This window comes from Arvicola amphibius, chromosome 9, assembly GCF_903992535.2.
Source record: "Arvicola amphibius chromosome 9, mArvAmp1.2, whole genome shotgun sequence".
Classification (NCBI taxonomy): Eukaryota; Metazoa; Chordata; class Mammalia; order Rodentia; family Cricetidae; genus Arvicola; species Arvicola amphibius.
Window position 1 is genome coordinate 41,553,213 of NC_052055.2, and position 13,382 is coordinate 41,566,594.

Consider the following 13,382-nt stretch of genomic DNA (forward strand, 5'->3'; position numbering starts at 1 on the left):
AGAGCTTGCAAATTCTCTGCTCATGGAGTTGAGGAAGCTTCTAGCTATCCCAACTCAAAAAGGTTTTCCAAACACAAAGGGTTCTTTACCGCCTGAGTCCCCATACCAAAGTCTCTCTGCACCCAGATGGAAGTTCCTCTTGTATCTTTCAAAGCACCCTACAGCGCTTACCATACGATCTGTTTATAAGGCTATGTCTCCCACAGCCTGGATTTTCTCACTCAGCACCTCCTTATCTGTGCCAACCCTGCATCATAAGAAGGAAAGGCTCTCTGACAAAAAAGCAAAAAATATCAAATGGAAAAAAAAGCATATTTAACAAGTGGTGCTGGCATAACTGGATATCAACATGTAGAAGAATGAAAATAGACTCTTATCTATCACCATGCACAAAACTCAAGTCCAAATGGATCAAAGACCTCAACATAAAGCCAGCCACACTGAACCTTACAGAAGAGAAAGTGGGAAGTACACTTGAACGCATTGGCACAGGGAACCACTTCCTAAATATAACCCCAGCAGCACAGACACTGAGAGAAACAATTAGTAAATGGGACCTCCAGAAACTGAAAAGCTGTAAAGCAAAGGGCATGGTCAACAAGACAAAATGACAGCCTACAAAATGGGAAAAGATCTTCACTAACCCCACATCAGACAGAGGGCTGATCTCCAAAATATACAAAGAACTCAAGAAATTGGACACCAAAAGATCACATAATCCAATAAAAAAAAAAAAATGGAGTACAGACCTAAACAGAGAACTCTCAACAGAGGAATCTAAAATGGCTGAAAGACACTTAAGGAAATGCTCAACATCCTTAGTAATCAAATGCAAATCTAAACAACTCTGAGATTCCATCTAACACCTGTAAGAACGGCCAAGATCAAAAACATTGATGACAAGCCGGGCGGTGGTGGCGCACGCCTTTAATCCCAGCACTCGGGAGGCAGAGGCAGGCGGATCTCTGAGTTCGAGGCCAGCCTGGTCTACAAGAGCTAGTTCCAGAACAGGCTCTAGAAACTACAGGGAAACCCTGTCTCGAAAAAAAAAAAAAAAAAAAAAAAAAAACATTGATGACAACTTATGCTGGTGAGGTTCTGCATTGCTGGTGGTGCTGGTGGGAATGCAAGCTGGTACAACCCCTCTGGATGTCAGTGTGGCAATTTCTCAGAAAATTAGGAAACAACCTTCCTCAAGACCCAGTAATACCACTTTTGGGTATATATCCAAAGGATGCTCAATCGTGCCACAAGGACATGTGCTCAACTACATTCATAGCAGCTTTGTTTGTCATAGCCAGAACCTGGAAACAACCTAAATGCCCCTCGACCGAAGAATGGATAAGGAAAATGTGGTACATTTACACAATGGAGAACTACACAGCAGAAAAAAAATAACAACAGCTTGAATTTTGCAGGAAAATGGATGGAGCTAGAAAACATCATTTTGAGTGAGGTAACCCAGATAAAGAAAGACAATTATCACATGTGCTCACTCATAGGTGGTTTTTAAACATAAAGCAAAGAAAACCAGCCTACAAACCACAATCCCAGAGAACTTAGACAACAATGTGGACACTAAGAGAGACTTACATAGATCTAATCTACATGGGAAGTAGAAAGTAGAAAAAGACAAGATCTCCTGAGTAAACTGGGAGCATGGGGACCTTGGGGGAAGGTTGAAGGGGGGGGGGAGAGGCAGGGAGGGGAGCAGAGAAAAATGTAGAGCTCTATAAATATCAGTAAAAAATGAGGTTATAAAAAAAGAATAAAAGTAGGAAGTGCTGTTTTTGTAGGAAGTGCTGTTTTTGCAGTACAGAAGAAGAAGAAGAAGAAGAAGAAGAAGAGGAGGAGGAGGAGGAGGAGGAGGAGGAGAAGAAGAAGAAGAAGAAGAAGAAGAAGAAGAAGAAGAAGAAGAAGAAGAAGAAGAAGAAGAAGAAGAAGAAGAAGAAAAGGATCAAAGAACTTCTAAGAGGTGATCACTGCCATCCACACACCCTAATTCTGCAAGACTGTCTAGGTCTGACTCAGAGGCACCCTAACCAGGCCCCAGGAGCTGCAGGAGATTTTTTACTCCTTCTCCAGATCACAATGTCTGATTCCAGCAACCTGCAGCATTTTGCTTTGCCTGACTTTATGGTGTCTTCCAAGCACAGGGATGCCTCCTATCACTGAAGGCTCCTCCTTTTCTTCTTTCCCAGAACCCAGGGGATGTCTCAGGCAGCGGGAGAGACTCTCCTCCAGTCCTGTTTGTCATTTCTTTTCCTCTCTCTCTCTCTCTCTCTCTCTCTCTCTCTCTCTCTCTCTCTCTCTCTCTCTTTTGAGACTTAACAACCTGGCCTAGGCAGACAGACTCTACAGTAGGCCCTAATGCCTACTGTTTCTACTGGGTCTCCAAGTCTGCTTCTTCTGAGATAGGATGATCTTTTTGTTCCTGGGATTTCTTTACCTTATGCCTTTTCTCTGCCTTTGTTTCTCCTCCACCAAGACTGGATACTCTTGCTTTTATTCCGACTTTTCAGTTAGCTGTTAGGCTTTTCAGGTTGTTTGCCCCCCTCTATAAACACAAACTGGTTATGGAGATGCAGATCACTGGGTTTCACCTTACAGATTCAGGTGTCTTTTGGGTTTGGATAGTATCAATGAATTGTCCAGGTTGTTTTAACTCACTTGGAAAGTTGGCTCTGAAGATGGCATTTGACCTGCTTGCTTCAGATCAAGCTTATGTATCTCAGCATTTCCTCCAAAGCCTTTGCGGGGCAGACTGGCCCCGCCTCCGTGACAAGGAGAAGAACAAAACAGCCCAGGAAAAACACATGTACTTAAAACAGGCAAGCCATTTCCAATTGATTATTTCATGGTGTAAAAGTGTTTATAATAAAACCAGCTAACATGATACCCAAACATGGAAAGGATAAAAGATCTCTGTTCAAAATCTCTCAATAATAACTCGAACATCACAGTGTTTCGTTTTGTTTTGTCTTCTGGTTTTTCGAGACAGGGTTTCTCTGTATAACTTTGGAGTCTGTCCTGTAACTCGTTCTGTAGACCAGACTGCCCTCTAACTCACAGAGATCCACCTGCCTCTGCCTTCTGAGTGCTGGGATCAAAGTGTGCGCCACCACTTGATTAATTTAAAATCTTCAAGAAAAGTTAATAGTTAAAAATTCATATATAGGTCATCTCAGTTTGCTCTAGCATGCCATGTATAAACTCCTAAGGCTGTAACCGTCTATTCATGTTAACAAAGTCTGACTTACAGATGGATGTCTTTGTCAACGTTTAGTCTTCCCATGGACAATATCTATGGTTTAAAGTTTATACTAAAAGAACTTCAACTCAAAGTTGTAATTTTTAAAAAATTATTTATTTTATGTGTATTGGTGGTTTGCCTGAATGTGTGTCTGGGTAAGGCATTGGATCCTAGAGTTGTAGACACTGAGCTGTCATGTGGGTGCTGGAAATTGAACCTGGGTCCTCTAGAAGAGCAGTCAGTGCTCTTAACCACTGAGCTATCTCTCCAACCCCCAAAATTATAATTTTTAAGACAAACAATGGAGAAAAAAATCCTAATTTTATAAAAATTACTTATTATAAACAGTTAAAGGTCACTAAGACATAGAAGTTAATGGTCAGTTACCTGATAAATGATCAAATTCTTTTTTAAAAAATTTTTTTTCATTTTTTTTTCTTTTTTTAAGATTTATTTATGTATAGAGTGTTCTGCCTGCATGTGTGCCTGCACACCAGAAGGGGGCACCAGATCTCATTATAAATGGTTGTGAGCCAACATATGGTTGTTAGGAACTGAACTCAGGACCTCTGGAAGAGCCGTTCCCTTGGATGGAGCACAACCCCACCCCGGTAAGCTGCATGCTTAGCCTCATTACAGGATAAGAATGCATGGGAGGGCTGGAGAGATGGCTCAGAGGTTAAGAGCATTGCCTGCTCTTCCAAAGGTCCTGAGTTCAATTCCCAGCAACCACATGGTGGCTCACAACCATCTGTAATGGGGTCTGGTGCCCTCTTCTGGCCTGCAGACATACACACAGACAGAATATTGTATACATAATAAATAAATAAATAAATAAATAAATAAATATTAAAAAAAAAAAAGAATGCATGGGAAAATAAGACCTGTCAATAGTCTGCTGCTCCTGTCTCTGGCTGTGTAGGCCAAACTAGAAAAAAAGCCTCCTTATCTGTAGAGAAGATGAATTACTCCTCACTCTCACATGATAGGGAAAGGAATTCTCTTGCCCGTGGAAGGTCTGAGAGTCTACATTTCGACATGCAAACTGCTGTGGAATAATCTTCTTATGCAGTGTGAAGAAGTGTCATTCTGAATGGCTTAGGAAAAAGCTAAATGGCCAATAGCCTGGCAGGATTTCCAGGCACAAAGGGTGCTGGGAAAAAGATGGGCAGTCACAGGAGATGTGGAGGAAGCATGGCATGTAGAAGATGAGGTAACAAGGCACGAACTACATGGCAGCATGTAAATTAATAGAAATGTGTTAAGTTATAAGAGCTAGTTAGAAACAAGCCTAAGCTATTGGCTGAACTTTCATAATTAACAAGAGGTCTCTGTGTCGTTATTGGGGAGGTGACTGTCCTGAAAAAGGAAGTCCAACTACAGAAAATAGCAACTGTGTTGCCCTCAAAGTCTCCAGAACAGACGTATGAGGAGGCTGTGAACAAGTGAGCCTGTACCTAAGCCTACCATCTGACTGTACAGGATCTGTACGCCATTTCAGTTGGTTGGGTCCTTTACCCTGGCTTTCCATTCTTCCTCTTAATAGAAGCTAATTCTGGGGCCCACACCCTAACCACCCATGTGCCCTGATTAAAGGAGGCCGCCAGACATTCTGCCATCATACTCACAGTTGTGGACATTTATCCAGACTATCCAAGTGGTGTCTGTGAAAATTGCCAGATAATTCTATAAAAATGGCTCAATAGGGTTCTAGTTCTCTTTTAAATTGCCAATTAGATGCTGAATTTAACTAAATTTAAAGCTTCTTTTACAAAGCTTCCAGGTGCTTGTTTCTTAGGTGGGAGTTTGGTGTAACTGCTAATTATAGTTACCTTCTCCTTCAGAACACTGGTACATAATCTGGCCAGTTGTACAATTGTATTTAATCTTACTAAACAAAACTGATGTTAGACTTATCTCTAATGTTCCCACAAGGTTGTACAGTTATTACCTCCTGCATTTTTCTGGATCTGTTATCATCTGTCGAGTTTCACTGTGGTCCCTTGGAAGAACCCTCCTCTGAGGTGCTTTGACCACTGCCCTTTCTACATTGTCCCTTTTGTCAGCTCAAAGAGAAATCTGCACCCTAAACTCCTAAAAACAGTTTGGGTGACCTCTGAAGGGGGATCCAATTCCATCCAATTCATCCCTCTTTTTGTCACTCTAAAGAGTTTTTGGCCCTCAGAACTAGAACAACCAGACTAAAGTCTTTCTATATCAAACTGCTTTTACTAGCTCCTAAAAGCCCAAGAAACATTTCAGATCAGTTTAACACCCAACCTGGTTCTTTGGCTGCTGCAGTATTCTGTGACTAGGCCTGGCTCCAGCTTGAGATATCTGTGCCCTCCTCTGAAAACGATGCTGCTTCCACACCAACAGATCCTAACTGGTTTGAGATGTGGTCCAAAGATACAGGGACCAAACAAAAATTCCACCACAAGCTTCTATGTATGTGTGGGCTTCTAGTTCCCTCCCATTCTCCTCCTACCCTGATCACTTCTTCCATCCTTATTATCCTCATAGTCACATTTTTTACCCTCTTTTAAGTGTTTACCCTCTGAACTTTCCCTATACCCATCTAAAAGGTTCCATGTAAGCTCTCCCAATGGCTCTCACCTTACAAGGGATGGGGCGCCAACACTTACAACATGGCCAACTGGCCAATCAGATTAAGGAAGACCTGACCTTGGGACAACACAGCATTAGGCACTTTACAAAATCAAATCAATTCCCTGGCTGTGGCAGTCCTCTAAAACCGCAGAGGACTTAATGACTGCCCACAGGAAGCACCTGTGCCTTCCTAGAGGAAGGATGCTGTTTTCATGGGAACCAACCTGGCCTAGTATGGGAAAATGCTAAACAATTAGAATCAAACACAGAGAAAGGACACCTGACTACTTGGGGACCACAGACCGGCCCCTTGGCAGGCCCAGTCACTATGATCGTGCTAACTTTACTCAGTGGTCCCTGCCTTTTCAACTGTCTCGCCAAGTTTCTCCAACAAAGACTACAAGCTACTGTCCCCAGTATCTCTTAGGGCTCTAGTCTTGCTCAGGGACAGAGCACACTGTGCTGCTGATCAGGTGAGAATGCACAGGAACAACACCAGAGAAAGTCCTCAGCTGGTCACATATAAGTCACCAAGACAATCTGGACTGACATTTCAATCTATAGCAATGCCTTTCTTGGTGACAGGGATACACTGAGAAATAGGGGACAGTAATGAAACAGCTTAGCACTGCCATGTCACATAACCCCAGGGGACACCTCCATGCATGTCACTTTTATCTGTACACCAAGGGTGCATTTGTGGAAGAAAGGCTCTGGCAGTTAGGGATACAGGCACTGCTCCTGCTGGGAGTAGCTACTCTGCAATCTGATGCATTCATCCCTGATCACAGGCATTCATTCAAACTCTTTGAACAGCTTTGGGAGCTTCTGTGTTCCAGCTTTTTATAATCACATCTCCTCTCCTGCATGAAAAGACAGCTATTCATCCCAGCAGGCAGCAGCACTGGTTACAAGGCAGGCATTAGTCATTGGGGATTCTTCAAATAAACACAACTGCTGGGGGCAGGTCTCTAACCAGAGTCAATTATGTTGCCTGCCCCAGAACTGCTGAAGGCTCTCTAACAAAGCCTCACAACCCACTGTAGGGACAACTGAGTTTCCTAAACACATTCTGCACATTTATCCTCGGGAAGGTGAAGGAGGGTGGCTTTGAGCAAGACTCCTGGCCGCCCCGCCCTAGACAACATCAGCACTGCGACTGCACAATGGCTCCTAGCACCCCAGGCGTTCCTTGAGAACCTGGGAAGAGCACTGCGGCCAAGGACAGGTGCAGACGCCACTGGACCCTTCTCTCTCCTTGTCCCCAACTAGAACCTAGCAAACACTAAGGGTCTGTGGGGACTAGGAATGCCTTGCCTTCCTGATTCTGTGGAAGACAGAGCCAAGACCAGCTCCAGAGGTCATGAACCCCATGGGTTACATAAAGTGGATTTAAATACAGGAAGGGGAGTTATGTTAGAGTCTATGTGTGTTGACATATTTAAAAAGAACAAAATAATTATTTGTGTGTGTATGGCCATGTGTGCAGCAGAATACAAATGTAGGGATCAGATGACAACTTTCACTGTGTTCTCTCCCTCTACAAAATAGGTCTGGGGATAGAACTCGGTTGCTAGGCTTGGTGGCAAGCTTTTTTACCTGCTGAGCAACCTTGTTGGCCCTGAGATCGCTTGGGGGGGGGTGTCTTATTGTTGTTTTTTGAAGATTTTATTTATTTTTTAAATTTATATGTTTGATTAAACATGCATGTCTGTGTATTATGTGCTCAGGGAGACCAAATGAGGATATCAGATCCCTGGGTACTACAGTTACAAAGGGTTATGTACTGCCATATGGGTTCTGGGAATTGAACCCAGAGCCACTGGAAGAATAGCCAGTGCTCTTAACCGCTGAGCCAGCCCTGAGGTCATTTTTATACAGAGAAAACAAAGTTTAACCCAAATTAGTAGCAAGACAAGATACTAGGAAACATTCCTTTACTGAAGTATTTTCAGACATTTCACTTGAAAGCCTCTTTCTTCTACCTTGGTTTCCGTATTTGGAGCTACATTTCCTTCAGTTTATCTCAACAAGGAGTAACAGTGAGGAGCAGGTGTAGACCATAGGTCTCAACCTAACTTCACTTTCCTCCCACCCACTGTGGCTCCAAGGACTCCTCAGGCATGATGTGCAGCTCTCAGCTCATCAGCTCCAGCACACGCTAACTGAACCAGCAGTGAGCCCAAGAACTAGACTAACCAGACTAAAGAGAGATGCTCTGCCAACTAACTTAATCCGAGATTCTCACGTCTACGGCGGAAGTCAACAGGGCACAGCCAGCATTACAGGGCAGGGCTGAGGGTCCTTCACACTAGAGACACTAGAGACAAGTGTGGGTGAGACAGCAGAGTCTACCAAGAAATGAATCAAGGGCCACTCAGACCACTCTGACTACTCCACAAACACCCACTCATCAAAGTGTCTTTTGTGATTAACTGGGGACCCAGGTAATACTGTCCTTTCTATGAGGTGTAAGAGGCCTCACCAGAAGTTGCCCTGGAAGACACTTGACCACAAATGCAGTTGGTGCTGGGCTCTCCAGCTCCTGCTCAGACTGCTCCCCAAGGTCCTGACTGCCTTGGTGTGCCTTGGGTGAGCAGCAAGAAGGGTGAACAGGGCTGGAGAGATGGCTCAGTGGTTAAGAGCATTGCCTGCTCTTCCAAAGGTCCTGAGTTCAATTCCCAGCAACAACATGGTGGCTCACAACCATCTGTAATATAATAAGGTCTGATGCCCTCTTCTGGCCTGCAGGCATACACACAGACAGAATATTGTATACATAATAAATAAATATTATTTTTTTTAAAAAAAAAAAAGCCTGTTTAAAAAAAAAAAAGAATGCTGAACAGGCAGGTGGGCTTAAGGAGGCTGTTTGCCCCTGGCAGACTCTGGCTTTTGTCATATCCACTAGGAGGAGAGAGGCTGCCCCAGGAGCCACACACTCTTCCCAAGTTACTAAGCACAAGACTCTTCTCAGGAGAGCTTTGCAGCATGAAAATCGAAGTTGCCAGAATAGTGATTCCTTCTAAAAAGTACTACACAATACATTTATTGTGGGAAATGACATCACAGAAATGGAGCCCCAGATCTATAGTTTGTTGACTGTACAAGTGAAATGGAACTTCAGTAAGTTTTAACCCTTGCACTGCCTTCTAGTCTTCCAGAATACTCCTGTCCCAATCCAATCTTCACATAAAAGCAAAATTCTCCCACTGAGAATCAGTTTATTTTTCTTCTTTAAGCCTTCAACAGTGACACTGAAGAAAGCCACCACCTAGTGAGCACTTGGCCTGGGGAAACAGGCGTTACTTGTGTTTTAGACATGTGGAAAGAGAAATGACAGTAAAGCAACTTACATAGGATCACACGGGAAGGAGAAGCAGAAGGAAACCATGGTCTCCGAGTGCAGACCTTCTTACCTATCCTTTCCCCATACAGTGAGTTCCCTGCTTCTCTTCCTTTAAGGAAAGCTCCATGACACCTCCCACCATATCATGACAAAGTATATTCACCGTTTTCTGAGACAGGGTCTAACTAGCTTGGGCTGGGTAACAATTCTCCTACCTGAGCCGTCCTAGTACTGGGATGGCAGGCATGCTCCATCACCCTCAGTTCTAACATGGTAGGAACGTAAAAAGGAAAGAAAATTATGGTTCAGATCTAGAATGTTCACTGTGTAAGGGTTGGTTTCCAACTGGACGTGCTATTTGGGGGTGGGGTGGGGTGGGGAGTGGACAGGGTTGTCCATGTAGCTCTGGCTGTCTGGAACTCCTTGTAGATCAGGCTAGCCTTGAACTCAGAGAGCCACCTGGGACTACAGGTGTGTGCCATCATACCTGGTGGTGCTAAGAAATGACTGCATCAGGAAAGACTAACCTTACCAATGGATTACTCCACTAAATGGGCAGCTAGGGGTGGGGCCCAAAAGCCAGAAGCAGGTCACCTCCTTCGAAGGGTGTGTATTTTGTCCTTTCCCCTCTCTCCTCCACTCACCTCTCCTGCTTCCTGGCTGCCTTTAGGTGAACACCTCCTGCTACTGTACTATTCGGCCCAGTAATTCTTTTCTCTGTTAGTTGACTATCTCAAGTATTGTCATACCAATGTCACAGCTAACACACACAACCTCTCATGCACAATTAGTCCTCTGAACAAGCTGCCAGGAAGACCATTATGAGAACGCTGCCCTGTCACCACCTCCCAGCTGGACTCTCAAAACTTTTAATTGGCTTAACCATCATGGCTGTCAACGACTATCTCCAGTGGTCATTATGGCACAGAAGGCAGGGCTAACTGGGTGGTGATGGAAGTAGGTAATGCTGAGATTAGAGGGAAGTACAGTTCAGTATGGGAGACACAGGCATGGGGAAGGATGAGCATTCACAAAGCACATCAATGTCTGGAAAACAGAACCTAACATCTCTACAGCAGGGGATTTACAAACTCAACAATCTATAAATGTGTTGAACCACTAGCCAATTCTCACGTCTTCACGTGGCAAATTAAAGCCATTGAAGGGCCTGGAGTAAGTCTGAACAATAGTCCACATACCCAGCTTCTTCTACTGCTTGACCCTTGCCCTATATACTCGGTCACAAGGAGAGCAGATCGTTACAAATTATGACAATACCCCAGATGTGTTCAGAACCATGTTAAGATAACCACAGACGTGTGTACGCAAACCCCCGTTAAGCTTACACAAACACTATGTTATCACAAGTGGTAAATTACAAAAAGCACTCCCCTCAAAACCTAACCTCAAGAGTATAAAAATTCCTTTCACTTCTCTTCATTTACTACCTATCCTGTGGGGTTTTTTGTTGTTGTTGTTTTTTTCGTTTTTTGCTATAAAAAGCTTATGGCCTCTTCTCAGGGTCACAGAGCCACACCTCAACCTACCTGTGGCCCCAACTTGTTAGACGTTCTGGTAGCCCGTGGTAATGGACTAAAGTTACTTCTCATCTAATTTTGGTGGCCTCGGCTTCAATATTTGCACGATTCCCAGACCCAACAGTCATAAAAGCTAGAGAAGGTTACCAATGTTTAAGAGTCTACTGAGTCTTAAAAACTCCAGGACATCCATCAGTGAACACCACCAATGCACCCTGTCGTTTTCCTTCCCTTCCTTGTCGGTGGCCAACTCAGCCAGCAGCTAAAACTCTGAGCACTCTGTGGCTTGCCTTCTCACAGGTTATAGCTTCCCATTTGCAAAATGGGTACAAAGTAAATAAACAGTACGAGCTGGGCAGTCTAAGAGCACGTCTTTAATCCCAGCACTCGGGAGGCAGAGGCAGGCGGGTCTCTGTAAATTCAAGGCCAGCCTGGTCTACAAGAGCTAGTTCCAGGGCAGGATCCAAAGCTACAGAGAAACCCTGTCTCGAAAAACCACAAATAAAATAAAATAAAATAAACAGCACGGGAGTGCCTGGAGTCCCCAGTTACTCAGGAGGCTGAGGCAGGAGGACTGATAGAGTTCAGGAGTTCGAAACCAGCCTAGGCAACATGGAGGACGCCAGCTTCTCAAAACAAACTCGCCTGTCATCTCAGCACTTGGGAAACGAAAGCGGGAGGATCCAGGCATTTAAGGCCAATCTCAGGCCAATCTCTACGACACACCGAGTTCCCGACCTGCTCCCGCTATGTGAGACCGCTGTCTCAAGAAAACGGAGAAACAAAACAAAACAAAACTAAAAAATTACAGCCACTGTAGTGCCAGGAGCAAGGCACTCGGCATCTGAAAGCTATACGCCGCCTCTCAGCGGGCCCGGGTTAACCACAGCGGCTAGAGAGAACCTGCAGAATTGGGCATCCCAACTCTGGGCTAGGGTCTCGATCGCTCAACTTCAGTCCTCTTCACGCCGAGGGACACAAAGCGCGAGCAGAGACTGAGCCACCGTGGTCCCAGGACTCAGTCGCCGAGTCGGAAAGGCCGGCCCGGCCCAGCCCAGCCCTCGGCCCGCCCGCGGCTGGGCCTCCCAGGCCCGGTAACCAGTGGGCTGGCGAGCGGATGGGCCCGCGCGGCCCGGCCAATAAGGAGCGCGGCGGACGCAGGGGGGCGGGCGCAAGCGGCTTCTCGCGTCGCGCCCCGGGCTGCTCCCTCCTCCGCCCCCGAACCCCGCGAAGCAGTGGGCCCCACGAGCCCCTAACAGAGGAAAAGGCCCTCACCGTCCCTTGGTCGCCGTTCCGCGCTTCCGGATGAGCTCATCCAGCGAGATGTCGGCCATCTTGCGCCGCCAAACCTAGCGGAGAACGGAGAACCCGTCAGCAGCGAGCCCGCCCCTTGGCCACTTACGGAACGACGAGCAGCTTCCGACACCCGGACAACCAACTCTCGCGACACTTCTAACGACGCTCGGAACGGGAGGGGGTGGGGCCGCTCCCCGTGAGCCTTTGCGGTGCCTACTTCTAATCTGCATATAGAAAGCCGGAACGTGGTGGATTCTTTTTTTCCCTCCTTTTACAAAGGAAGAGATAAAAGGATGTAAATTGAAACCATTAGAAAACTTTCGCGTAAATAAGTTTATGAGTTGACCTGTCTGGAACTCACCACATTTGAGATGAGAATTTAATTCCTTACCTCTGAGGAACGAAGGTTCGCTCCTTATGCCTTAAACTTATGAGTAAGGAAAATAACGATTCGGGGTGACGCCCGAGTCCTCACTGCTAATGTGAGAAGAATTTTTGCGCGGGTAAAGGTTCCCCCCTAAGGCGACCCGCCTACTTTGCGGGATGCCTGGGTGAGGCAATCTGCCCGACCCCTATAGGCCAAAGAAAGTTAAAAGATGGACAAGCCGCTTGGTGGTAAGGCTGTGTAACTCCGACAAAGCAACCAGAGAACCCGCGCTTCTGACGCTCGAACCCCGAGTCCTGCTGCATCGGGGTGGGGACGTCCCCGGTCACCACGTCTCTTCTGTAGACTGTTCACGCACGTACTACACTACATACAGAAGCAGGCTTGTCGCCCTTCTGGGAATTCCGGTCCAACTGTACACGAAGCAAGTGTCACCCTGTTAGGAATTCCTTTCCTTTTGACGAGTTTCTGATGCGTTTGGAGCGAATCAATTTTCCCCACCAATTCCATGTGATTTCTCCTCATCAACTTCCAGGAGCAAAGGGGCCTCAGGTCTTGGAAGAGCAGAGACTCGCTAGCCCATATGGTGGGAAACTAAGGCAGAAGGGGTCCCGGCCCGGTCCAGCACATCTCATCCGGGTTTGTTCTCGGAGAATAAGACCAGATCCCTTTCAAATCCCTCACACCCTAATTTCGCATCCTCAGGCATCAGGCAACACAGACTTAACCTGTGGGGCCTGAGATTCCAGGTGAAGCACGCGAGAGTTCCATGTGCAGTTCCAGGGACATACTGGGACAGGTGAGAGGAGGGGCTGCCCTGTGACCCCTGCACACTCGTCCTGGCTCCACTCTGGCCTTACTAGCTGAAGGCAGGTGAGGGTGTGTTTATGTGGTTTCTTCACCTACACTCTCTTGTGTCTAGCCCCACCCACTACCATTTCCTGTCCCTTC

General features: G+C 45.9%; 1 protein-coding gene and 1 non-coding gene across 2 annotated transcripts in view; one reads left to right on the forward strand and one right to left on the reverse strand.

Annotated features, from left to right (window-relative positions):
- Positions 1 to 12,190, reverse strand: part of Poldip3 (DNA polymerase delta interacting protein 3) — a 31,302-nt gene extending 19,112 nt beyond the window's left edge. Inside the window, exon 1 of the mRNA XM_038342565.2 lies at positions 12,026 to 12,190. Coding sequence (XP_038198493.1) covers positions 12,026 to 12,084 — 59 coding nt within the window. The 5' untranslated portion in view covers positions 12,085 to 12,190. The remainder of the gene's footprint in view (positions 1 to 12,025) is intronic.
- Positions 12,191 to 12,463: 273 nt separating this feature from the next.
- Positions 12,464 to 12,614, forward strand: LOC119824145. The gene has a single exon (XR_005287066.1). It is a non-coding gene; the product is annotated as a U12 minor spliceosomal RNA (small nuclear RNA).
- The last annotated feature ends 768 nt before the right edge of the window (positions 12,615 to 13,382 follow it).